This window comes from Myotis yumanensis, unplaced genomic scaffold (assembly GCF_028538775.1).
Source record: "Myotis yumanensis isolate MYYU_CA2020_CCGP unplaced genomic scaffold, mMyoYum1.0.hap1 SCAF_17, whole genome shotgun sequence".
NCBI classification, from domain to species: domain Eukaryota; kingdom Metazoa; phylum Chordata; class Mammalia; order Chiroptera; family Vespertilionidae; genus Myotis; species Myotis yumanensis.
In genome coordinates this window covers 18,576,588-18,600,523 of record NW_027223768.1, presented here as the reverse complement: position 1 = coordinate 18,600,523, position 23,936 = coordinate 18,576,588, and the positions used below count along the sequence as shown (strand labels likewise).

The 23,936-nt window shown below is 41.2% G+C and overlaps 1 protein-coding gene across 1 annotated transcript in view; it reads left to right on the top strand.

Annotated features, from left to right (window-relative positions):
- The window catches only part of SLC9C2 (solute carrier family 9 member C2 (putative)), a 48,841-nt gene extending 28,676 nt beyond the window's left edge, over positions 1–20,165 (top strand). The window contains exons 15-26 of the mRNA XM_070397106.1: positions 286–405; positions 2,224–2,422; positions 3,116–3,304; positions 4,002–4,151; positions 5,704–5,755; positions 7,767–7,915; positions 9,022–9,147; positions 11,700–11,798; positions 13,400–13,567; positions 14,614–14,745; positions 18,463–18,648; positions 20,031–20,165. Of these exons, the coding sequence (XP_070253207.1) occupies positions 286–405; positions 2,224–2,422; positions 3,116–3,304; positions 4,002–4,151; positions 5,704–5,755; positions 7,767–7,915; positions 9,022–9,147; positions 11,700–11,798; positions 13,400–13,567; positions 14,614–14,745; positions 18,463–18,648; positions 20,031–20,165 (1,705 nt within the window). The remainder of the gene's footprint in view (positions 1–285; positions 406–2,223; positions 2,423–3,115; positions 3,305–4,001; positions 4,152–5,703; positions 5,756–7,766; positions 7,916–9,021; positions 9,148–11,699; positions 11,799–13,399; positions 13,568–14,613; positions 14,746–18,462; positions 18,649–20,030) is intronic.
- Positions 20,166–23,936: the final 3,771 nt, after the last annotated feature.

Below are 23,936 nucleotides of genomic sequence, written 5' to 3'. Positions count from 1 at the left end.
ACAAAGGGAAGCTTGATTCCGAACCCCAAAGAATTTGTCTGGAGAAGTGTTGATTCTGTTGTACTCAGGTCATTAATGGTTCCAGGAACAGACACACCAGGAGTCTGATGCTAAGTATGTTCCTGTCCCATGACCATGAGTGGTCAGTGGATGGATACAGAGGCTCGGCACTCAGCACGCGTAATAAACTGACATTACATAGAGTATAACTTTTCCTTTTAGATTACCCCAAGGACAGCTAATGCTTGCTCTTTCTCCTAACATATGCATATGTTTCTCTCTTAGATTCATGAGTATTTATGATGTTTCAACTTATGTAAAAGCTAGAAGTTGGCTTATAAAGTTTAAAAAATTTTTAGCTCTCTTGGAATATCATAAAGATACGGGATTTTTTATCCCATATGGGTAAGTATTGTGAACCTTTCATAGCAATATACTTGACAATCTGACCTTTTTACACCGTCAGAATACTTTACTTTGGTTTTTCTTATTTTAAAACACACACACTGACATTATGATCAACTGTTACTGGCTTAGTGGCGACTGAGCAGAGTGCTTGCTTGCCTGTCGCCATTGTGTTTCAGCAGATCCTGACTTCTCCAGGAGAGAGGGGTAGGAAGAAGCAGATGATGGTCAGATTTGGCTTCTTCAAGTTTTATTTGCCATGTTTTGGGTCAATTTGCATATTAGCCTTTTATTATATAGGACTAGAGGCCCGGTGCACAAAAATTTGTGCACTGGGGGAGGGGGGGTCCCTCAGCCCGGCCTGTGCCCTCTCGCAGTCAGGGACCCCTCAGGGGATGACCACCTGCTGGCTTAGGCCCGCTCCCTGGGGGATTGGGCCTAAGCTGGCAGTCAGACATCCCTCTGGCAGCCCAGGAGCCCTCGGGGGATGTCCACTTGCCAGCAGGGAGCAGGCCTAAGCTGCAGTCAGACATCCTTAGCGTTGCTGGGGAGGCGGGAGAGGCTCTCACCACCACCGCTGTACTGGCAGCCGTCAGCCTGGCTTATGGCTGAGCAGATCTCTCCCTGTGGGAGTGCACTGACCACCAGGGGGCAGTTCCTGCATTGAACACCTGCCCCTTGGTGGTCAGTGTGCGTCATAGTGACCAGTCATTCCCAGTCGTTCTGCTGTTAGGGTCAATTTGCATATTACCCCTTTATTATATAGGAGTGCCTAGCCAGCCTGGGTGAGGGGCTGATGGCTGTTTGCGGGCTGGCCACAGCCCCTTCAGTGTGGGGTCCCCACTGGGGTGCCTGGCCAGTCTGGGTGAGGGACTGAGAGCCATTTTTAGGCTGGCTAAGCCCCCCCATCGGGGACCCTCACCCCATGAGGGTGTGGCCAGTCTGGGTGAGGGGCTGATGGCTGTTTGCAGGCTGGCCACAACCCCCAGCCACCCAAGCTCCCAGGGGAGGCTGTCTGGAAGCAGGTATCTGGGGTTTATTTGTCTTCTATAATTGAAACTTTGTTGCCATGAGCAGAGGCCACAGCCGGCTCAGAGCAGGCGGAAAGCTTGGCTTCCTCCATCACCCAGGCAACCAAGCCTCCTGCTTGCTCCAGCTCTGTGGCTGCTGGCCACCATCTTGGCTGGGTTAATTTGCATATAGTTGCTCTGATTGGCTGGTGGGCGTGGCTTAGGACGTAGCAAAGGTATGGTCAATTAGCATCTTTGTCTTTTATTAGTGTAGATATTTATTGATTTCAGAGAGGAAGGGAGAGGGAGAGAGAGATAAAAACATTAATGATGAGAGAGAATCATTGATGGGCTGCTTCTTGCACACTGCACACTGGGGATTGAGCCTACAACCTGGCATGTGCCCTGATCAGGAATCAAACTGTGACCTCCTGGTTCATAGGCCAACGCTCAACCACTGAGCCACCTCAACTGGGCCCTGTTCTTAATTTTAAACAATGCTACTTTTTTCTCTAAATTTGTTTCTTGCTTTCAATCTATAAATCTTTTCACTGTTTCCTATGTACATTCACCTTGATTTTTAAAAATACTTTCTATGCCTGACATAGATTCACAAGAGCCAAATTTTTATTTCTGCACTATGATTTTTATGTATAGAAAGTATGTTTTAGATTTTTGCTTATCTATTATTTGATATTACACTTTCTTCAAATTACTGTTAATGATTTGTTTAAATAAATGTTGAACTTTACATCTTGTTATACTTTTAAAGTGATCTAACATTTCACTTGATCTCTCTTTTTTTCAGGAATAATAAATTTCTGATATTTATATATCACATTGTATTTTCAGAAGAATTTGACTATGCAGGACATATTGTATCATTAACGTACATTTATCCTCTGATAATTCATCTAACTCTAGTGCCAAGAAAGTTAAATGAGACGTCTCTGATATTAGTAAACTACTATTTTATATTATTATATGTATTACAGTCAGCATTAAAGGTATTGCTTTAAATAGAAATATATCCCATAAAAACAATTCAGATATTGTAAATTTATTTTTGTCATATTTTTGAAATAACTTGATACTAGAAGCCACTTGCTCTAACAGTTGATAGAATCCTAGAATTTTAATCTTTTTTAATTTTCTGGGCTTAATAATGAAATCAGTATAATAGCCACAGTTTTGGATATCAGATACAGCAACTATCATAAAGTGAACAGACTCTCAAAGGTCAAGTGACAAGAATTGAATGTTTAGACAGGATGTTTCCCTCAATTTCTCTCTGTAATGATGCAAAAAAATAAATGAGCAAATAAAAACAAACTGGTTTGCTAGGTCCTCATCAGGAGAACTACGTTTTACTTCAAAAGATAAGATTGTTTTCACACTTCAATTATTATCAATAGTCTCACAAAGAACTTGTTTATCGATATTTTTCATGGTTTGTCCTGGGCACTTCAGATTAATTAGAGAATTATATAGTTTGAATTAAATTATGATTTTTTTATGTTGGAAATTAAAAATAATTTTTTTGGAATTCCCCAAATGAATAACTTAAAACCCAACTTTTGGAATATAACTCATTTGTTGAGAATGTAACTGTTAATTTTTAAGACTCCCCCCCTACCCTTCACATACATCATTGTATAGGTACTATGAAATGACATATGTTCTATTTGTTTTCTAAACAGATAATAATTTTGAAAAGGAAATATTTTCATCAACATTGGAATACTCTGGAATTTTGTATCCTGATTATTGGAATTATTGATAGCTTTTGTGTATACTTTGTCAAATTGAGACCGGAAAACTTGGTTCTTATTCAGTTTACAATAATATTAGGGTATATAAGAATATTTAGATTTATTCCTCTGTTCAAGGTAAAACTTCACATTTTAAAATATTGGGCCTTTTTTTCCTACACTGTTTGTTAAATATGTTCTAAAACCTCACTGAATTATTTTTATATATATATTTTTTATTGATTTCAGAGAGGAAGGGAGAGGGAGAGATAGAAACATCAATGATAAGAGAGGATCATTGCACGCCCCCTACTGGGGATTGAGCCCAAAACCTGGGCATATGTCTGGACTGGGAATCAAGCCATGGCCTCCTGGTTCATAGGGCGATACTCAACTACTGAGCAACACCGGCCAGGCATAAACCTCACTATTTTGAAATAAATGAGGGAAGGAGCTGTCTCTTCCCCTGGAACACTCTATGGGTAACTGATTGGTTCACACTTTCACCTCCTTCAAGTCATTGCTCAAATCTCTCTTTTTTACACAGAAGATCTTCCCTGGCCACCTACATAGAATGGCAACGTGCCCAACCCCCTCCCTGTACTCCTCATCTCCCAACCCATCTTCCTTGATCCCTCCTACTTGCTTAAGTTTATTTTTTCCTCACAGCATTATCACCTTTTCCTGTATGTTCAATGTACTCTCTGCTAGGTAGCAGTCTTGGTTTTTGTCATTGATATAACCTTACAATTCTTGAATGAAGCCTAGCATAAAGATTTGTTGAGCATGCTTTGCCTCGTCACGTATTCAGGTTTCCCCCTCTCCATTATTGCAGTTATTAATCCCAACGCTGATCAACATTGTGGATGTGCAGATCAAGAGGCGCCTCAGCTTGATGTATAGTATCACCAAAGGCTATGTCAAAAGCCAAGAGGATGCCAAATTTTTGATAAAACAGATTTCTAGCAGAGAATCAATATATCAGGTAAGAGCAGTGGTCGGCAAACTCATTAGTCAACAGAGCCAAATATCAACAGTACAACGATTGAAATTGCTTTTGAGAGCCAAATTTTTTAAACTTAAACTATATAGGTAGGTACATTGTTATTAACTTAATTAGGGTACTCCTAAGGCCTAGGAAGAGCCACACTCAAGGGGCCAAAGAGCCGCATGTGGCTCGCGAGCTGCAGTTTGCCGACCACGGGTAAGAGACTAGTACTGGTCCTATGGGAAAAAATACACAACAAAACCCAAACAACGAAACCTAACTACTTACGTGTTCAAGAAACCAGGCCGTGGCCGCTCACCTTTAGAGAAGTCACATTGTGTCCAGGCTCTCGCGGTTATATTCTCTTTCTAGGCAGAATTGGTTCCAACACGCTCTTGTGCAGGGTCGTTCTGCAGCCATCTTACGGTTTGCTGTGGGCCCTGTTTGGTGTGAAGGGGGTTGGACCACAGTATGTGGCTGCCCTGGTCAGGCCAGTAGTTTGACATCTTCCCAATATTGATTCAATGTTGTCAGGAGAGGAGAAAAACCTAATAAAAATTGTATACTTTACTCTCATATTCAAAATGAGGGCTTTATTACATGTGTTTTTCTAAAACCAACACAATCACAGCATATTCTCATTACTGACACTGATTAAACTTGAGATGACCAACAGCTGTTCTCTGTAACTAGCACCACGCCACGCATTGCCTGGGTGCAGAATTTCAGTCACCTGTGCCTGGCAGTCTGAGGAAACTTCAGTTGTTAGGTCACAGGGGTTTTGGTGTGGCCAAGTGCAAGCTCCTGAAAGACTCAAAGCCAGAGAGTAGTTCCATGAAGAGTGCTGGCTGGGACATTTGACAAACACCTACTGTATGATTGAACAGAGATCGGTGACCCCGGAGTGGAGCTATGTGTGTCAGGAATTATCAGTAGGAAGCATGAACTAATTGACAGCACATTCTTCTCATTAATGCCACTGTTTTTGTGCTCCCAAAAGACTGGCTCCCCAAATGACTGCTCAGTTGGCTCTCCCCTAGTGGGGCTCTATCTCTGAGAATTCTCCTGGGTGCGTGTGTGGTGCACAATAATCTTTTCTGAGAAATATTAGTTAGGCAAGCACAGCATTCATTGTAACATGAGCGTGAGCGTGGGGAAGGCAGCAGAATCACACAGAGGGCAGAACTGAGCCAAATATCTCCCCCAAATCATAAACTGAGTGAGATTTTGACTACTGTACTTCCCCCCTCAGATTTTTAAAAAATATATATTTTATTGATTTTTTACAGAGAGGAAGAGAGAGGGATAGAGAGTTAGAAACATCGATGAGAGAGAAACATCGATCAGCTGCCTCCTGCACACCTCCTACTGGGGATGTGCCCGCAACCAAGGTACATGCCCTTGACCGGAATCGAACCTGGGACCTTTCAGTCCACAGGCTGATGCTCTATCCACTGAGCCAAACCAGCTAGGGCCCCCCTCAGATTTTAAAGTTAGAAATGCACTTGGTATAATAAGAAATTAATGTTTTTTTCCTAACTTCTTACAGAAATTGTATGAAATTTTAGAAACCAACAAACGAGATGCTATCAAAGAACTAGGTAGGTCGTTGGAGTATCTGATTCCCTGTGTGTGTTACGTGCCATTGAGTTGGCTTCAACTCCTGGTGACCCTACTACACATGAGTGATGTCCCGTCCTCAACAGCCCTGCTCGCTCACCTCCTGTAGACTCATGCCTATGGCTTCTTTTATGGAGTCAATCCATCTCAGGTTTGGTCTTCCTCTTTTGCTGCTGCCTTCTGTTTTTCCCCCGGCATGATTGTCTTTTCCAAAGAACCCTGCCTTCTCATGATGTGCCCTAAGTAGGACAGATTCAGTTTTGTCATTTTTGCCTCCAGCAATGTTTCAGGCTTAATTTGTTCTAGGACCCACCATCCCATAATTTAACCAAATGAAGACAAATTCATGCTTTCATTCGATTCTGCAATCACCCATTTACTCATCCAACAAGCACTTACTGAACACATGTAATGGGCCAGGTATGCAAACAGTGCAGATATGCGCCTATGAGTAGCTAACTGAAGAAAGTTAGAGTTCTATTATTTGCTGTGGGAGCCCAGAGGAAGGAACGAGAAGTGTGGGAAGTGTATTAAGGATCAGATTCTTTAAGGTTGTAAGAAAAAAGACATTTGAAAATTACCTTTGTTTCACAGAGGGTGTTTGGCTTTGTTTTACTTTGCAAGGCTACTCAGGAGTGTGAGACCGCACGGGATGCCACTTCTTGAGCATCTGTGGTCGCTCTGCTTGAATCACAACACCCGGCTAGGATCCTATACAAAGCTTCCTGGGTCTGCTTTCCTCCTGAGGGGGCTGTGGACCAGGCTTCCGGTGTGTGAAAAGTAGAGAGCTGGTAGAGAGCCTGGAAAATTGTGGGCCCCTAATACATGGAAGTTATTATAAAAGTAATCAAGTAAAACCACTTTGCATTTATAATCACAGTGTAAGACGCCACGTGGGCTTCTAAAGATCAGACTTTCCAAATCAAAACAGAAAGAATGTGGTCTAATCACTGAAATTTGAACTTCGGAGACAACAGGTCAATATTTGGGAGCTGTCTCAGAAAATCCAGGGCCCATTGCTGCCATTTTCATGTCGATAGATTTTTACTTCTGTGCTTTGAAAGATTAGGGGCCTAGGAGCTGCAGTCTTACATTATGTTTTAGGTTAGTACAGAATATTACAAAGTTTCCTTGATTCAGTCCTGTAAGAGGGAGTGCCTGTTCCCATATGATTACTGCAATGGATTGTTGAATACTAATTATGCCAGGAACTGTGTTAGTGGCTTTATAGACATTATCTCATTTAACGCTTATAATTATTCTAGATGGCAAATACTGTTGTCATCTTCACCTATAGCTGGTGAAACTGAGGCTTAGAAGTTAACTTGCCTGGTAAGTGGTGAGCTAGACCTCAGGCCCAGGCGTGTCTGACACTAGAACCCGCACTTGATCATCGTATCCTTCATTTGACTGCTCTTCTCATTTTAGTTAGAAAAATGACTCCAGTACCTCCCAGGTGTCAGGCATTGCGCTGGATGCTAGGATTACCAAGATGGAATAGACACAGTTTCAGCCTTGACTCCCGGTCCCGTCCATACTTCCTCATGTTCATGAAAGAGGAAAAAAAAGAAAAAAGGGATTTGATCTCAGAAAGACTCACCAGCCAAAGTCCAGGCGCTCTTTGATCTCAAGTCATTTATTCAACTAGCCAACAAACAATATGTAATGTATATAAAATTATCCATGAGACAGGTGAAAAGAATAATATTGCAATGGAACGAGTTTCATAATGGGCCAGGTAGGAGTGCCATGAGAACAGGCAGCACGAGGGATTTTTCTCCTCGCCAGTGGGGAAAGCCGTTTTTCGGTTTTCTCACCCATAAAATGGAGGTGAAAATAACTCTGGTTCTACCAGCCTCACCAGTCCTGTCTGAGACAGGAACAAAAAGGCTGTTGTGCAAATACTTTGGAAATCACAAACTATTTATTACACAAATATTAGTCATTGCGGCTATTGCATGGTTTGCTCACTGAGAGGTTTATTCGCATCAGGACTCATAGAGCACGAGGGTCGTGATGTGGTCATTGCTTTGAAGACCAGGCAGGCAATCCAGACCGTGATCGCCAAGTCTCTGAAACACCTCGCCTTCCTTTGCTCCAGAGGCATTATCGATAAGCACGAGGGCATCGAGATGAATAAGGTAACGAAGCAATTTTTATGTTGCTTGATTCCAGTAGCCTGACACCTCAACCTGTACTGTGACTTTATTTACTTATTTGTTTGTTTTCAATCCTCACCCAAGGATATTTTTCCATTGATTTTTAGAGAGAGTGGAAGGGCTACTTTATTCTTCAAATTACACCTCTGCACGCATTGTGTTTTGTATTTTTTTTTTCATTTATCACTTTGAAGGCTATATGAGATTCAATTGAATGCTTGATACCCATAAATAAATAATAACCCTTATGGGGAGAGAGACTTATTTTTTCCTGTTGATTTGTTTAGAAAGATAACAGGTAAACAATCATTCCACGGTTACTAATGAATGCCTGCTAATTGTCAAATTGTCAGCCAAAGAGATATAATTATCAATCCCAGGTCATAAGGAGGCAGGTAAGTCTATTTGATTTAATTAAGTAAATATATATGGGATACTTACTATCTGTTATGGACTCTTGAGGAGATGGGGATAGTTAATGGATACAACACTGTCTCCTAAGGTCCATGGGCTCTTCCTCATCTTTCACTCAGTCACTTGTTCATCCAATCAACAAAAGTGACATAATATGGAGGGTGAAACACGGAAGTGCAACTACTACTACTACTATAATGCAATGAGTTCCATAAGGGAGACCTGTAGATGCCTTGGGAATATGGAGATAAGTGGTTATCTCTTACTTGGTGGGGGAAGCCAGAGAGGGCTCCTCAGGGTATCCTCCATTAGAAGGGTTTAGAGAAGCAAATCATATACATGAAGATAATGGAGAGAGCATGGCATTAAATCATACAGTAATCAACCTTGAAGTTTAGATAATTTAAGATTAAGGCAGGGTAGAATGTAAGTGTTAATTGGATTATAAGGATGATAAATTGAATATGAGATAAGACATCAGTGAAAATAATAATGAGGGGAGAATAGGGACAAAAAAGTTAGAGAACAATTTAAATACGGTGAGAGAAGCTCTGAGTCAAAAATCAAGATTAAGTTTGCATAACAGTTGTTTGTTTAGATTTCCTCAGTTTTAACCAAATGTACCTTTTCTGTTATAGGATCTGATCACCCTTATTTTGATTGTTTGTTTTTAGGTACTTCTTTCAAAAATAAAAGCACTGAATAATTTTCCAATGTCAATCCCGCCCCCTACTCCTGACAAATATCTTCCTAATATTGTTTGGCTGGAAAATAAAGATGTTCTCATTGAGTTCTTCAAGGTAAAGCTTCTGTCTTCTGTTCTGGCTCAGGTTTAATAATTATTTTTAGTTTTCCCCACTCCCTAATATAAGATTAACAACTACAAAATTTAAAGCAAGATTCCTGTAATGGCCAATAAAGGATAAGTCAAATGGAGGCCTAGCAAAACCTAGAGGAGTAGATTTCATTTTAAGCTTAAAAAGCAATGATTGTTTTCTTACAATAGATTATCTGCTCAGGATGAGCTCTCTCTGTTACCTGATCATTAGCAATCCCATCTTATTTTATGTTGTAGAGTCTGGACTTCCAGATGACCACTCTGGAAAAGACTTTTTAGAGCAAGGTCCTCAAATTTAAATGACTATACAGGTCAGGAAGATAATATAAAAGTAAAACTAGCCCAGCCGGTATGGCTCAGTGGTTGAGCGTTGACCTATGAACCAGGAGGTCATGGTTCGATTCCCAGTTAGGGCATACATCCAGGTTGCAGGCTCCATCCCCAGTAGGGAGCATGTAGGAGGCAGCTGATTAATGATTCTCTCTCATCCTTGATATTTCTATTTCTCTCTCCTTCTCCCTTCTTCTCTGAAATCAATTTAATTTTTTTTAATAAATTAAAAAGTAAAACCAGCTGGGTGTAGTGTAATAGGGACTAGTGAGGACTGTGGTATATTCTAGAGTTCGTGTGTTGTCTAAAGTCAACTGAGTGTTGCTTTAGGAATTGGGGCTCTTCCAACTAATATTTATCAGAAGCTATTCTATGTGCCAGAAACTATTCTATGTTTGGGGATATGGCAGTGAACAAAATAAATGAAGTCCTTGCTTTTATGGAAACTGTTTAGTTTTTCAAAAATCCAATTTTATGATAAAGTTAGAATTTGGTTCTTTATAGGTAATAATTTTCACAAGTATAATTATAACTGACGATCCAATAGTGAATGGGGAACAATGGGGAAAACGGTGAGAAGAAAACTCCATAAATTAATGATTCAGAGACACTGAGGTGAATCTATGAGCAGGGCACAATCTTCCTCCCCTCCATCCTATGCAAAGCTGTTGGGCTTTCTCTATCCCTTTCAGATACCTCTCTCTTTAAGTGGTCCTTTTCCTTAGTATGCTGGCTCTTGATAGCCACTTAAATCTGATTTCAACCGGATAAAAATGGTAATGAGTTGGGAGCACAGGGGCGTTATTCTCATTAGAAACAGCCCAGGGATTGTGTGGATGACTGAAATCCACAGAGAAAAGAAACAAAACACCTCTTAGTGAAGACTGTAAATTCAATCTTGGCCTCCATCACAGCCCCCATAGTTAATTTTCACCACTCCTCCCTTCTTTCATCCTCCAACAGGTGTGGTTTACTAAAAGCCCATACTCTATAAAGGTAAGCCAGAAGACAATGGTAGAAAAACAAGGTCTGAATAATCCATACTCTGGGTAATTGGCTTTAGGTGAACTTAAAAAAAAAAAAAATCGTTGTCATCCATGCTTATTTTCAAATAACCCAGAAGTAAATTGAAAAGGGAGGACCGTTCACTCTTCCATCCCACACTTAGTGATAACCACTATGAATGACTTGGAAATATGTTTCTCATACATCTTTGTAAAATGCAAATCTGTCACCATAATTCTCCTGTTACAAACCCTTCAGTGGTTTCCCCCTGATTTCAGAAAAAACCGGACTCTTTAATGGGCCTCCCAGATCCTGCCAGACCTGGCTCTGGCTCAGCTCCCAGTCCTGCCTCGCCCAAGCTGCATCATGACTCTTCATGGGCCCTGCACTCTTTTGCCTCAGTGGGTCTCTTCCTCCATAAAAAAGTTCCCAAAATTATACTTTCTGACTGTATTCATATGAAGATGACTGTATTAGTACTGACCAGTACTAACTGTTTTAGTGTTAAAACATTCTCTCCTATTTAAAAGTACTTTCATTCCTTCTGATTTTAAAAGAAACGAAAGTATTGCTGAGTCCCTAAAACGATTGTGAACCCTAGTCACTGTGCCTCTTGAGGCCTAATGGATAACTGAGTCCAGGAGACCACCGCTCCCTGCCTGAGACATGCTGAGTCTCTGCTCACCCCAAGCAGATACTCTGTTTGCTTCCGTTCCCTGCGTATACTGAACCCTCTGCCCGAATGGTCTTCGGCTCACCGAATCTTGGCCATGTGTAACTCTTCCATCAGGTCTCAGCTTAGCTGTTCTTTCCTCTGTAAGGTCTTCCCTGGACACTCAAGACACAGTCCTGTGGCCTTTCTGGATTTTCCCAGGGCGTCCTATCTCTGTCTTCTTATCACACTCTATTGTAATCATTTACCCAACCTCGAATTTATTGGGTGTTTCTATCAGTCACTGTGCTGATTACTAATCACAAAGTCTATGGTTTGCTTGCTTTTCCCTTTTTTTCTAAAGGTTAATGTGTTATGTCAGCACATTATTATAATTCATTAACACACCAAATAATATAACGTGGTTTTATGCAACTTGAAAGACATTTTTGCTTTAAAATATTTCTACTGAGAAAAGTAGACTATGAAGCTTTTGTGTTGACTTTTTCTTTTCTTTTTTACTTCAGGAACGAGCCAAACTTGCCTATTTTGACTATGGAGATGTTATTTGTAAAGAAGGTGAAATGCCACAAGGAATCTACCTGATTATTTCAGGAATGGCAATTGTAAGGGACTATTTGTTTATTTTTTATTTAAAATGTGTTTGCAGTATGTAATTATAGCATAAGGAGAAATTTAGGAATCAAGAAAGTTTCAAAATTTTAACATAGTCTCTTTACCAAATTAAACCATTTCTCCCAGTGTGAGCACCACAGCTGAGAGATGAAGCTAATACCTAACATCTGAAAGGTGCTTCTCATTTTACAAATTGTTTTTATAACCGTTACTTATTCCTCACAACAATCCTGGGAGAAAGCAGTCTTTTCCATGATGTTCGATTAAGGAACCCAGTACTTGGAGTGGTGGAGTTACTCACCTAAAGAAAATGAGAGTCAGGATTAAGGAAATGGACCACAGTGTCACATCCCCTCAGAGGTCAAATAGGATGAGAATAGAAAATACAAATTTTAATCTGACCAGTAGGAGGCTTTGGTGACCAAAGAAAAAGAAAGATGTCAGTAGAGTGATGGGGACAGGAATCCTTTAGAATCCAAATTACCACTAGCTGAATGCATGGGTGAGCCCTAGCTCCTGACCCCAATAATTCCCAGATCTTAGATGACAGTCACATCTCTTTGAATGACTACTTCCTTTTCTACTTTTGAGGGCATATGTGATTATACTGGGTTCACCAGGACAATCCAGAATCATCTCTATGATCAGGTGGTCAGTAATCTTAACTCCATTTCCAAAATCCCTTCATAGCGGTACCTAGATTCAAGTATAATTGGCTTTTTAGAATTCTGCCTACCACAGATGCTATCTTCTTTCCTTGGTTTGTAAAGAGCAGGGGCATTCCTCACTGCTCAAAGGGCCTTTGAACTGCATTCAAAATTAAATGTAAAAAATGTCCAAGTCCTTTGGAGTCTGAATGGGGATCTCTCAGAGAGGGTACAGTTGTCACAGCAACTTCTTCAGTGACCCTTTGTTTCCTATTTCCTGTGTCTGGAAGAATAACCTTTGTCTTTGATGTTTACAGCTAAACTTTCTGGGAAATTCTGTAATCCTCCTTGTTGATTCTTGCAATTTCCTCCCAAAGTCTGATGCCTTTCTTCTTCCCCCACTTGTGCCTACCAGTTCTTTTCCTGGGGGGAACTCAACCATCTTGTGTTCACCCGAAAAACGTTTTCTTCTGCTGTTTCCTGGTAGCTATTCTTAAGCACCTTAAAGGGAGACAGGCTTTTACTGAACTGCTTGGTTCGGAGGTGAATTAATTCAGATGTCCGATTTATGCATTTATGGAATCAAAAGGTGTGGGTGTTTTTGTTTTTTGTTTTTTTCACTTGAGGCACTGGCTTGTGACATCCTCTATAAGAATATCTAATGGACTCAGGGGGAGTGACATTAGTTGCAGATGGCAATAACTACTTTGTGTGAGATTTTACATAAGGAAGGTTTATAAGGAGAAAATTGTAAAACTAAAGATCAGAAATAATCCATGCCTCTGAGAGTTTTAATGTGAAAGAAACCGTGATTTTTGTGAAGCCCAATTCTCACTTGAGAGGATTCATAAAGCACCTTTACCTTCCATTGTAATGAATGCAAGAAAGAGTGGGAGCCCCTATAGTCTGGCCAAGGGTTTCTAACTTGGGATTTCCCTTTGCAGCTGCATAGTTCACCTCCTACCTTTGGAATCGACAGTGTCCATAGGATGGCTAGACAGTCCCAAACCCTATTTACAGAGTACTGCACTTGTGGGGACATAATTGGAGAGTTGAGCTGTCTGCTTAAGCGTGAAATTGAATATACTGCCATCTGTGAAACTATTTTACAGGTAAGGTCCTGGTTCTGTCTACATTGTAGGTTATTCATGAACTCTTCCTCAAGTAAATGACGAATGCCAGCATGTTTGCTTCCTTGGCATTTTGATATATTATTTAGTCCCTCAACCAGCAACTGGGAAGGCACATTTGCCATCTGAATTCCTGGCTGTGGCATCTGGAGTGCGGTATTTTTAACTTCTGTGAGCCTTTGTGTCCTCGTTCATTAAAAGAGAGTATATCTTACTTCTGATGTTACCAAGATTAGGAAAACACCTATGTGAAGTGCGTGGCATGTATAGACCATGATATGAAAGCAGTATTTTTAAAGAATGCTTGTTCTGAATCTCCCTTTCTTTCATTTTTCACTTGCTACGTAGGAAGTTAATTATTCAACAAATAAGTAGCCTGGTATTCTACTAGCTGAGGGTGTGGCGGGGGTGGGGGTGGGGGTATGGTGGGGGGGGGGGAGGTGTTTCAAATAGAAGAGAGCCAAAGTTTCTGCTTACACAGAATTCTCAAGCTTTTGGGACTCTGATGCAATCGAGAGAGACCAGTCTCAGGGGTGTGTGGCACAGAGGGATGTTGCTGTATCAGTTTCATACCATTTCATTTCTGGAAGAGGATAGGAGGCATGAATTTAGTCACAAAACTGAATTGAATTGACTGAAGTTCATGTAGCATGAATTCTGGAAGTGTAGTCTTCTTTATGCAGGGAAGCCTTTCGCCTCTGGAAACAGACTTTACATGAGCCCACTTTATCTACTGTGGCAATAAAAATAGGTAACTTATGTGGCTTAGTTCCTGGATCCTGGGCTCATGTGCCATATCCTTTTCTTAGCTATTGACTGGTATTGATTTTCCTAGCTACTAGTAGGTCTATAGCTTTAATTGGACTATAAATTGTATTGCCTTATACATAAAAAACAACCTCTCCAACAATACAGTGCTTTTAAATGGTAGAGTTTGATAAAGATGAAAGTGACAGGCATCTTGTTTTCTGATGTTCTTGTAATTTAGTTCCAAATTGAGCTTGCTGCATGACACCTTGTCATTTCAGGCCTGCTTCATCTCCCTGGAGGATTTATATGAGGGCTTTGATGTCTTCTGGCCGTCCCTGGAATACAAAATATGGCTAAAGCTTGCTCTCAGCACCGCCTTTCAGTATTTTGAATCAGCTCTTGTCGATGAGGTAAGTGACACGATTAAAACATAAGTGATTGACTGTATTTTTTACAAAATGCACTTCATATTTTTGTGACAAAGACAGGACAATTATGTCTGATCTTCTAAAGAATCTCTTTTGGAGATTCCAGAATTTATTTACTTATTTATTTTAATTAAATGTACTGGGGTGACATTCATTAATAAGACTCTATAAGTTTCAAGAGTACAAGTTTAGATTCCAGAATTTGAACAGTTCTCAGGTTGCAAAAGTCCAGATATTTGTTAATTTTCTTATGTTTTTGGTGCCTCAGCGATTAAGGGTTTAAGTCTCTTTCTAATAGTTCATTATTGGTGTATAAAAATGCCATAAATTTCTGGATACTGATTTTGTATCCTGTTACTTTGCTGAATTCATTTATTAGATCTAGTAGTTTTTTGGTGGAATCTTTAATGTTTTCTATATATATCATGTTATCTGCAAAAAATTAGTTTTACTTCTTTCCAATTTGGATGCCTTTTGTCTGATCATTGTGACTAGAACCTCCAGAACTGTGTTGAATAAGAGTGGTGAAAGTGGACATCCCTGTCTTGTTCCTGATCTTAAGAGAAATGCTTTTAGTTTTTGTCCATTGAGTATGATTTTGTCAGAAGGTTTTTCTTTTTTTTTTTTTAATTAAATCTTTATTGTTCTGATTACATTTGTTCCTCTTTTTTTCCCATAACTCCCCTTCTCCCAGTTCCAGCCCCACCCTCCGCTGTCACTCCCCACCCACTGTCCTCATCCATAGGTGCACGATATTTGTCCATTCTCTTCCCGCATCTCCCATTCCCCTTCCCCCCCCCCCCCCCCCCAGAATAGTCAGTCCATTCCCCTTCTATGTCCCTGATTCATTGTAATCACCAGTTCATTCTGTACATCAGATTATTTATTGACTTGATTCTTAGATTCACTTGTTGATAGATGCATGTTTGTTGTTCACAATTTGTATCTTACCTTTTTCTTCTTCCTCTTCTTAAAGGAAACCTTTCAGCATTTCGTATAATACTGGTTTAGTGGTGATGAAGTCCTTTAGCTTTTCCTTATCTGTGAAGCTCTTTATCTGACCTTCAATTCTGAATGATAGCTTTGCTGGATAAAGTAATCTTGGTTGTAGGTTCTTGGTATTCAGTACTTTGAATATTTCTTCCCATTCCCTTCTGGTCTGCAAAGTTTCTGTTGAGAAATCAGCTGACAGTCGTATGGGTATTCCCTTGTAGGTAATTGAGTCTCTTTCTCTTGCTGCTTTTAAGATTCTCTCTTTGTCTTTTGCTCTTGGCATTTTAATGATGATGTGTCTTGGTGTGGTCCTCTTTGGATTCCTTTTGTTTGGGGTTCTCTTCGCTTCTTAGACCTGTAAGTCCATTTCTTTCACCAGGTGGGGGAAGTTTTCTGCCATTATTTCTTCAAATAGGTTTTCAATATCTTGCTGTCTCTCATCTTCTGGCACCCCTATTATTCTGATATTAGTGCGCTTGAAGCTGTCCCAGAGGCTCCTTACACTATCTTCATACTTTCGGATTCTTTTTTCATTTTGCTTTTCCAGTTGGGTGTTTTTTGTTGAATCTTTGGTTTGATTCTTGTGCTCCTCTGGTCTGCTATTTGGTATAATATTCTTTATTTCAGTCCGTGTATGCTTATTTTCTAATTTCTTTATCGTAGCATCGAAGGTCTCATTAGTTTTCGTGAGGCTCTGCTCAAGTTTATAGCAAGCCCTCAAAATTGCGATTCTTAGCTCCATATCCTCCATTTTTGTCATGTTTTTTTGTCTCCGCATCTTTTATGCTTTCTTGGTGCATCCCCTTGTGGTCTTTGTGCGCAGTCTTGTTCTAGCCAAGCCTTAATTGTTGTAGCTAACACTAGAGGGATTTGACCACCAGGCCGACTGGCTGTAGGAATCAGCTGTGTGGAAAACGTCTGTCTTCTGGGGAGGCGCTAGTCCAGCCTTTGCCTGAGGCGATCGGCAAATGGCTGTGCGCAGGGCTTGGGCTGGGTGGGCTCAACAGGGCGGGCGGAGGGAGCAGTTATGGCCACTCTCAGTCCCGTTTCCAGAGGCTCTGCTTCTCAGAACCCCGGCAGCCGCTGCATACCTCGGAGAGAAAGCTGCCCTCAGGTTCCAACTGATGCCGGATAATCCCGCTTCTCCCGTTTGAGTCTGGGTCCCTAGAGACTCGCCCGGATCTGGAGCCCAGAGTCTGAGACTCACTCCCGACCGAAAACGACAACTGTGCCCTCAGCCACCAGCCCGCTTTCGCGCGCACCTCGGTACCTTTGTATTTTCCACACTGCGCCTCCTCTGAGCCTCGGTTTGCTGTTCTCTTTCCTTCTAGTTGTAGAGTCTCTCTTCAGCCAGCCTTCCTGTGGTTCTGGGTGATGTCCGTTCCGTCTTTTAGTTGTATTTTTGAAATGGTTGTTTGCGGCAGCGGTCTCCGGTGCTTACCTACGCCGCCATCTTGGTCTCCAGAAGGTTTTTCATATATGGACTTTAATATGTTGAGGTATGATCCCTCTATTCCCACTTTGCTGAGAGTTTTAATCATAAATCAGTGCTAGATTTTATTGAATGTCTTGTTAAAAGAGCCTAGAAGTCTTCCCTCCTCTTGAATTTTTTGGACTATTTTAAGGATATGTGCTTTTTGAATGTTTGGCATAATTTGCCTATGATTTGAAGCTATCTGGTCTACGACTTTTGTTTGTTGGAAGTCTTTTTATTACTGCTTCAATTTCATTAGTTATTGGTCTATACAAGTTTTCTGTTTCTTCCTGATTCAGTTTTGAAAGATTGTTTTTAGAAATTTGTCCATTTTACCCAGGTTGTCCAATTTGTTGGCCTATAATTAGTCATAATACTTTCTTACAATCTTTTGTATTTATGTGATGTCAGTTGTTTCTTATCCTCTTTCATTTCTGATTTTATTTGGGTCTTCTTTGTTTCTGGACGAGTCTGGTAAAAGGTTCATCAATCTTGTTTATCTTTTCAAAGAGCCATTCTTGGTTTAATTGATCTTTTATATTGTTTTTTAGTTTCTATAACATTTATTTCTGCTTTGATATCTTTATTATTTCATTCCTTCTACTTACTTTTCCTGTTGTTCTTTTTCTAGTTCTTTTAGGTGTAGGATTAGATTGTTTATTTGAGATTTTTCTTGTTTCTTCAGGTGCCTGTAATGCTATGATTTTGGGTTGTTGTGTATTCATTTTCATTTGTTTCCAGGTAATTTTTGCTTTCTTCCTGATCTCATTGGTAACACATTCATTGTTTAATAGTATGCTATTTAGCTTCCATGGGTTTGAATGTTTTTTGAGGGTTTTTTTTTATTGTGGTTAATTTTTAGTTTCATGCCATTGTGATATGAGAAGATGCTTGGTATGATTTCAATCTTGAATTTGTTAAGACTTATTTTTGTGTCCTAATATGTGATCTACCTTTTAGAATATCCCATGTGCACTTGAGAAAAATATATATTCTGCTGCTTTGGAATGAAATAATCTGTAAATATCAAATCCATATGGTCTAGTATGTCGTTTAAGATTGCTGTCTCCTTTTTGATTTTTTTTTGTGTGGAAGATCTATCCATTGATGACAGTGGGGTGTTAAAGTCCCATATTATGACGGTATTGCTGTTGAATTTTCTTGTTTTGATACCTTGTGTCATTGTGTATGACCTTGTGTATGACTTATAGAAAATTGTAATTTTATTGTAGGACATAACATTCCAGAGATGTGTGGCACTCAATGTGGCATATGTGGAGACTTTATCAAGCTGTAACGAGATGACTATTGACTGGGCGACCATGAAGTTGGTGATTGTCGTGTATGGCAGTGTGATGGATACAAAGACAGAGGCACCATTCTTTGCACCTTGCATCTTATCTAAAACCTGTGAGCAGGTAAGGAGGATCATTTCTAGAGTCATTTGCATTCCACAGTGCTGCAATAAGTGGCTTTAATACTCAACTGACCACCTTAAAAATAAATTTAACCTGGAAAGATTCTGCAGGTCTCACCTGCCCTTAACAAAATGGTCAAAACGTACCCAGGACTTCTGTGTACTGCATGCAGGTTGTGCCCTGCACAAGGCTGTGATTGAGGGGCAGGTAAGAGCTGGGATCAGCCTGCTCTCTGCTCACCATGCTGTCTGCCTTGGTGTGGTGCTGTACCTCCTCAGAGAAAGGAACAGGGTGGGGCGAGGTCTCAGGGAATCACCAGGGCTGAGCAAACAGAAATGGCTGCCAGTCATCCCTGCAACTAGGGAGGTCCCAGCACAGGAACAATGACCCCTGCGAGCACCTCTGTCTGGAAGAAAGCCGCCCCCGAGTTCCTGCTCCAATGCTAGACAGTCTGGTTTCTCCTAGTATGTGTCTGGGTCCCCCAGAGCCTCACCCAGTACTGGAGCTCAGAGAAGCGGGAGCTTGTAAGTTCAGTTCGTGGTGCTGGCCTTTTAAGAGGAGCAGCTGGGTCTCCAGCAGCCTCTGTGTCACTGAGCCCCAATCCCCACTGGATTTTACAGCCCATAGGGACTTCTTTCCCCAGCTCTGGGACCCTGGGCTGGACATCTGGTGTGGAGCTGGGACCTCTTGCTCCTCATGGGCGGCCTCCGCAGAGGCAATCTCCCTCCCAATTAAAAAAGCGGCACGTGGGTGCTGGACCTGCCGCTCCGCACCTCCGCACCTCCTACCAGTCTCCGTGCGCTTTCTTCTTTACTTCTCTAGTTGTAGGCCTTCCATTCAGCCAGCTTTCCGGCAGTTCTGGATAACGGTTGCTCTATATTTTAGTTGCAATTTTGATGTGGTTGTGGGAGGCAGCGAGTACAGGCATTTGCCTACACTGCCTTCTTGGTTCTCCCTAGAAATGATAGTTATTGTTACTTTTCCACTACTTGCATTCTGGGAGGGCAGATTTTGTGGGCAAAAACTCTAAGGAAAGAAGACCATCCTGCCATGTGGGAAAGCTGGGTTCTGAGCCCTTGTATTTCAAAGGAGTAAAAGTAACTCAGTGGATTATGGGTTTTCTGTTTTAAACTGAGAATTTCCAGTCCAGTTACAAGTAACGTGCAGAAAATTCCTGATGTCTATAAATATGCAAAAAATAATTTGCTGGTACAAGGCTTTTTGAAGCAACGTTAAAGAGGATTTGAAATGAGAAAGAGTTTAGGTTGAAGGCCCAGTTCTAGGTTTTGGCTTATTTCTAATATTCTTTGGAAAGTTTAGGAAGCAGCCAGCTTAGAGATCAAAGAATGCACTTTTGATTAATTTGGACTTTTCTCCTTTAGGTTCAGGGAACTTCAGATTTAAGCAAGCTACTGATTATCCAAGCAACTGAGCCTGTCAAAGTTTCCAGTGATTCCAAGATCACAGGCAAGGGGTCTCCCTTTAGTGGTAGGAAAAGCATTGGGAAGGAATTTTGATAAATGTAAATGAGTTGAGGGTATTGTGTGGGTTTATCATCAATCCCCATTCTTGGGCCCACCCTGACAGCCACATTGCTTCTGGGAGGGCACATATCAGACTTCTAGATGCTGAAATCAGGTGGCTCCTCTGCTCTATGACCTTCCCTTCAAGCCCTTGCTAGGTGCGGGAAGCAGCTTTTATGTTTCACTCTCTGCCCTGGGAAGCTGGAGCCACACAGCACCATTGGGGGAGAGTGTGCATGGGGAAGGTTGCAGTGGGCCCTGGTGTGGGGAGCTGGTTTGCTCCCAACAACCTAAGGGAATTTGGGACCTTATCCACCACCATTGAGAATTCCAAACCATGGTCACTGCTACAACTCAGATAACCTGCTTTGAGATGTACTTTGATAGTCACTAAGTAACTATAGTCACTGAATGGGTATTAATACCCAATTTTATGTATCCGGGTACTAAGCAGTAAACAAAGACTAGATAGGAAGGCCTTGCTCTAGAGAAAATACATTCAAGATATTTCATTCAATGCTCAGCATTCCCCGCCTCCCCTTACAGAGCCCCATAATCATTCTCCCAGCTGCCCCAGCTTGAAGAGTCCTCCTTAATTTACTCCTCTACTTAGCACCATTTCCAGTGTTCACAATTCGTGTGACCCTGCTAACTTAGACATGATGCAATTGTTAATGAATTGTAATTGGGGGGTGGGCGGTATATATGACTTAAATTGTGTGCCAAAAGTGACATTCTATTAGTTTATATCTCATTATTTCTCATTTGCAAAATTCTTACAAAATGCAACCCCAATGTGTGCTGGTCACTGTGCCAGGCACTAGTCGGTGAGTGAGCCAAACAAGGTGTCTACCCCTGTGGGGAGGAGAGACAGACATTCAACATGTAATTTCACTTCTCCCCTAGAAGCAAGTTCAACTCAGACATTCTTAGGGCTCACCTTCCATGCCCTGTTCTGGGGTTATATGCAGCATCTGATTTTGGGAGCTCCCTCTGCTCCTGCCCGAGCTGGCTAACACTGAGATGACCATTACTGCACCCTTCAGTCTTTAGCTCAGCTGCTCCACATTACTCATGGGACACAGTGGTGTATAGCAAGCCTCAGGACACCCTGAGGGCTGCTGAGTCAGAGATATGACGTGGAAGTAGGTCCCTATCCTTCCGGGGCCTGCAGGACGCTCTCCTTCCTTGAATGATTCCAGAGACACTGAGGGAAATATCATTCTGTATTCCCCAATGAGTTTGAGACAGAAGTCACATATGCTAAGCCCGTGGACTGATGCAGCCGGTACACTGCATTTGACCTGCACACATTTTCTTTTACAATTTTAAAATTAGTTGCCAAGTATAAACATCCAGAAATTTCACATTAAAAAAAAAAAATCCAGATTTTGAGCTTCTCTTGAAAATATCAGAACATCTGCCAACACTCAGTCCCCATTTCTGTATGTGGCAACAATCAGAGCTGAGTACCAGCTGGCTCCCACTGGGGAAGCAGGTGCTGTCCACACCGCTCCCTCTTGTCTTATATCCAGCCCACTTTAATCACGTGTCTGACCTGCCTGCTGTCATTTGAGTTTCTCAGTCCCCTATTGGACTTTTGGGAGCCTATTAACAAATCTCCCTGCGGGAAGGAAGAGCCCATTTAAAAGGGAAGAGAAAGGGAGACCTACAGGGAGAAAGCAAATTAGTATTTTAAAATATTCTTCTGCTACTTTTATTCTTAAACTCCGGATTTAATTTTTGTTTGATGCATGTGTTTGAACAGGCTCAGTCAACACTGGTCCTCAAGTGACCAGCAGAGATCAAACCTGGAAGAGAAAAGATGAGGTAATAAACTTGGTACTTGAGTCAGACTTTTCTTAGTGTGAGTATGAAACTACACAGCTGAAGTCAAATAGCAAAATGTAGGTGGTGAAAAAGAGACTCTTAGTGGAAACTCACTGAATTGGAAAATCCAGGATCTAGCTCACCTGAGTTAGTTAATAATTAAAATTATAGAATATTTTTAGAAGCTGCCATTTTGCCCCATTCCCCCCCCTCCCCCCACCTTTCCCACTTTCCACCCTCCATCCCCTTCCCCTGATATTTAGTTCAAAAGTAGAGGTCTCTGGGATTAGGGGCGGGAAGGGCCATTAACATCTAAGTATTGATGCTTCTCCTTTGGAGTGTGCCTTTCCCATGGATGTGTGGATGCTGTGCTGGGGACACATGGGGCCACAGCTGATCATGGGTACCTTTCTAGAGTGTCAATTTTATTTGATGATCTTTTAAAAGAAAAAGTTAACTCATTTCACTGTTAGATTATTTAAAACATTTCTATATGAAAATAAACATATTCTGGAGTAGGATGACAAATCTGCATGAATTTTTAAGTTAAAACAAGAGACCCCAAAACATTTTATTAGTCACTTACGTTTGGCCCCAGCATCTTTTCCTACTTTCCTCAGCAATCAGGGCTAATTTAGAAAAGTTCAAGATGTGCTGGAAGTCATGCCTAGAGTTGGGGAGGGAGAGGGCTGCTCACACTGGGCCAGGACAGACAGAGGCCAGTCTGGTGGGGAGGAGGGTAGCCACATTACTCAAGGGGTCTCTGTTAGGCACCTAACAAAGCTCATCTGGGCACGAGCCCACTGTTGAGTGGAGAGGAAGGCTGCTCTGACAAAATAGGGCACTTGACCAATGCAGAAATCGGCAGTAATGGTGTCAAAAATGGTGCCAAATAAACATGCCCTTGAATATGGTGAGCTGTACAAATGCAGCTTCAAGCCCACCATATCCCAACCAGACAGCTACCCTAAGAAGTTCTGGTCCTGCCATTGCCATTTCTGACAACCCAGGTGGTTTGCAGTGTGTTTGTTTGGGGATAGAAAGTTGCATTGACAAAACTTATGGTTAATAGTCCTTTTAAACAAAGCAACGTAGTTCTTTTTAGGCAGTCAGCCTGGCGTCATCCTCTCCTCTTTCTTATAGAAACTCTATTTCACAAACGGAAAACCTAACCGGGAGCCAAGTAATTGGGTTCCTCATTTGTCACTCTTTTGGTCCACCTCCACTATTTTAAAAAATTCTCATTCTGATTTAGGAAAAAAGTTTCCTGTTACCCTATAATCAGTCACCACATTAATTGGAATTCAACGCTCCTAATATTTCTCTTTTCCTTAAGAGATCGACTACTGTAATTGAAATAATGCAGTATCTCTTTACAAGCTGAGGTTGGATGGTATAGAGATGTACATGTACTTACTGACAATGTATCACTCCAAGTCCTTGGAGGGAAGGTTCCAGATAATAAAATGGAAACTTTTCTGGTTGTGCTTAAGTTGATTCGTTTTTTTCTGAAATGCACACAAGTCTAATATTTTACTTTTGACTTTCTTTTGTAGTTGGACGCTGGATCTCATTATAGAAAAGGACACTAATGGCGCTGACACGATATGAGAAGTGAGGTTTCAGACTGAGCCAATACCCTGGCTCAAGTGCGGAAGGGTCATCTGATGAGAAGTTTACTTAGAAGTTGCTGAAACAATTTATTGCTGCATTTCTTTTATAAGCAATTGATGGGCTGTTGCAAAAGCTCCAGTTTTAAGTAGTTGCATTTTGAACCTGAGTGGTTCAAAAATTTTCCAGGTTAAGATTGTCTCAAGACTCATGGCCCACCAAACAGAACCCTGCTCCAGCTGAGAGCATGTTATAGTGTTTTACAAATTATTAAAAGCATTATACAATATATTACTATCTAAAGCACAGAATCTAAACTCTGAT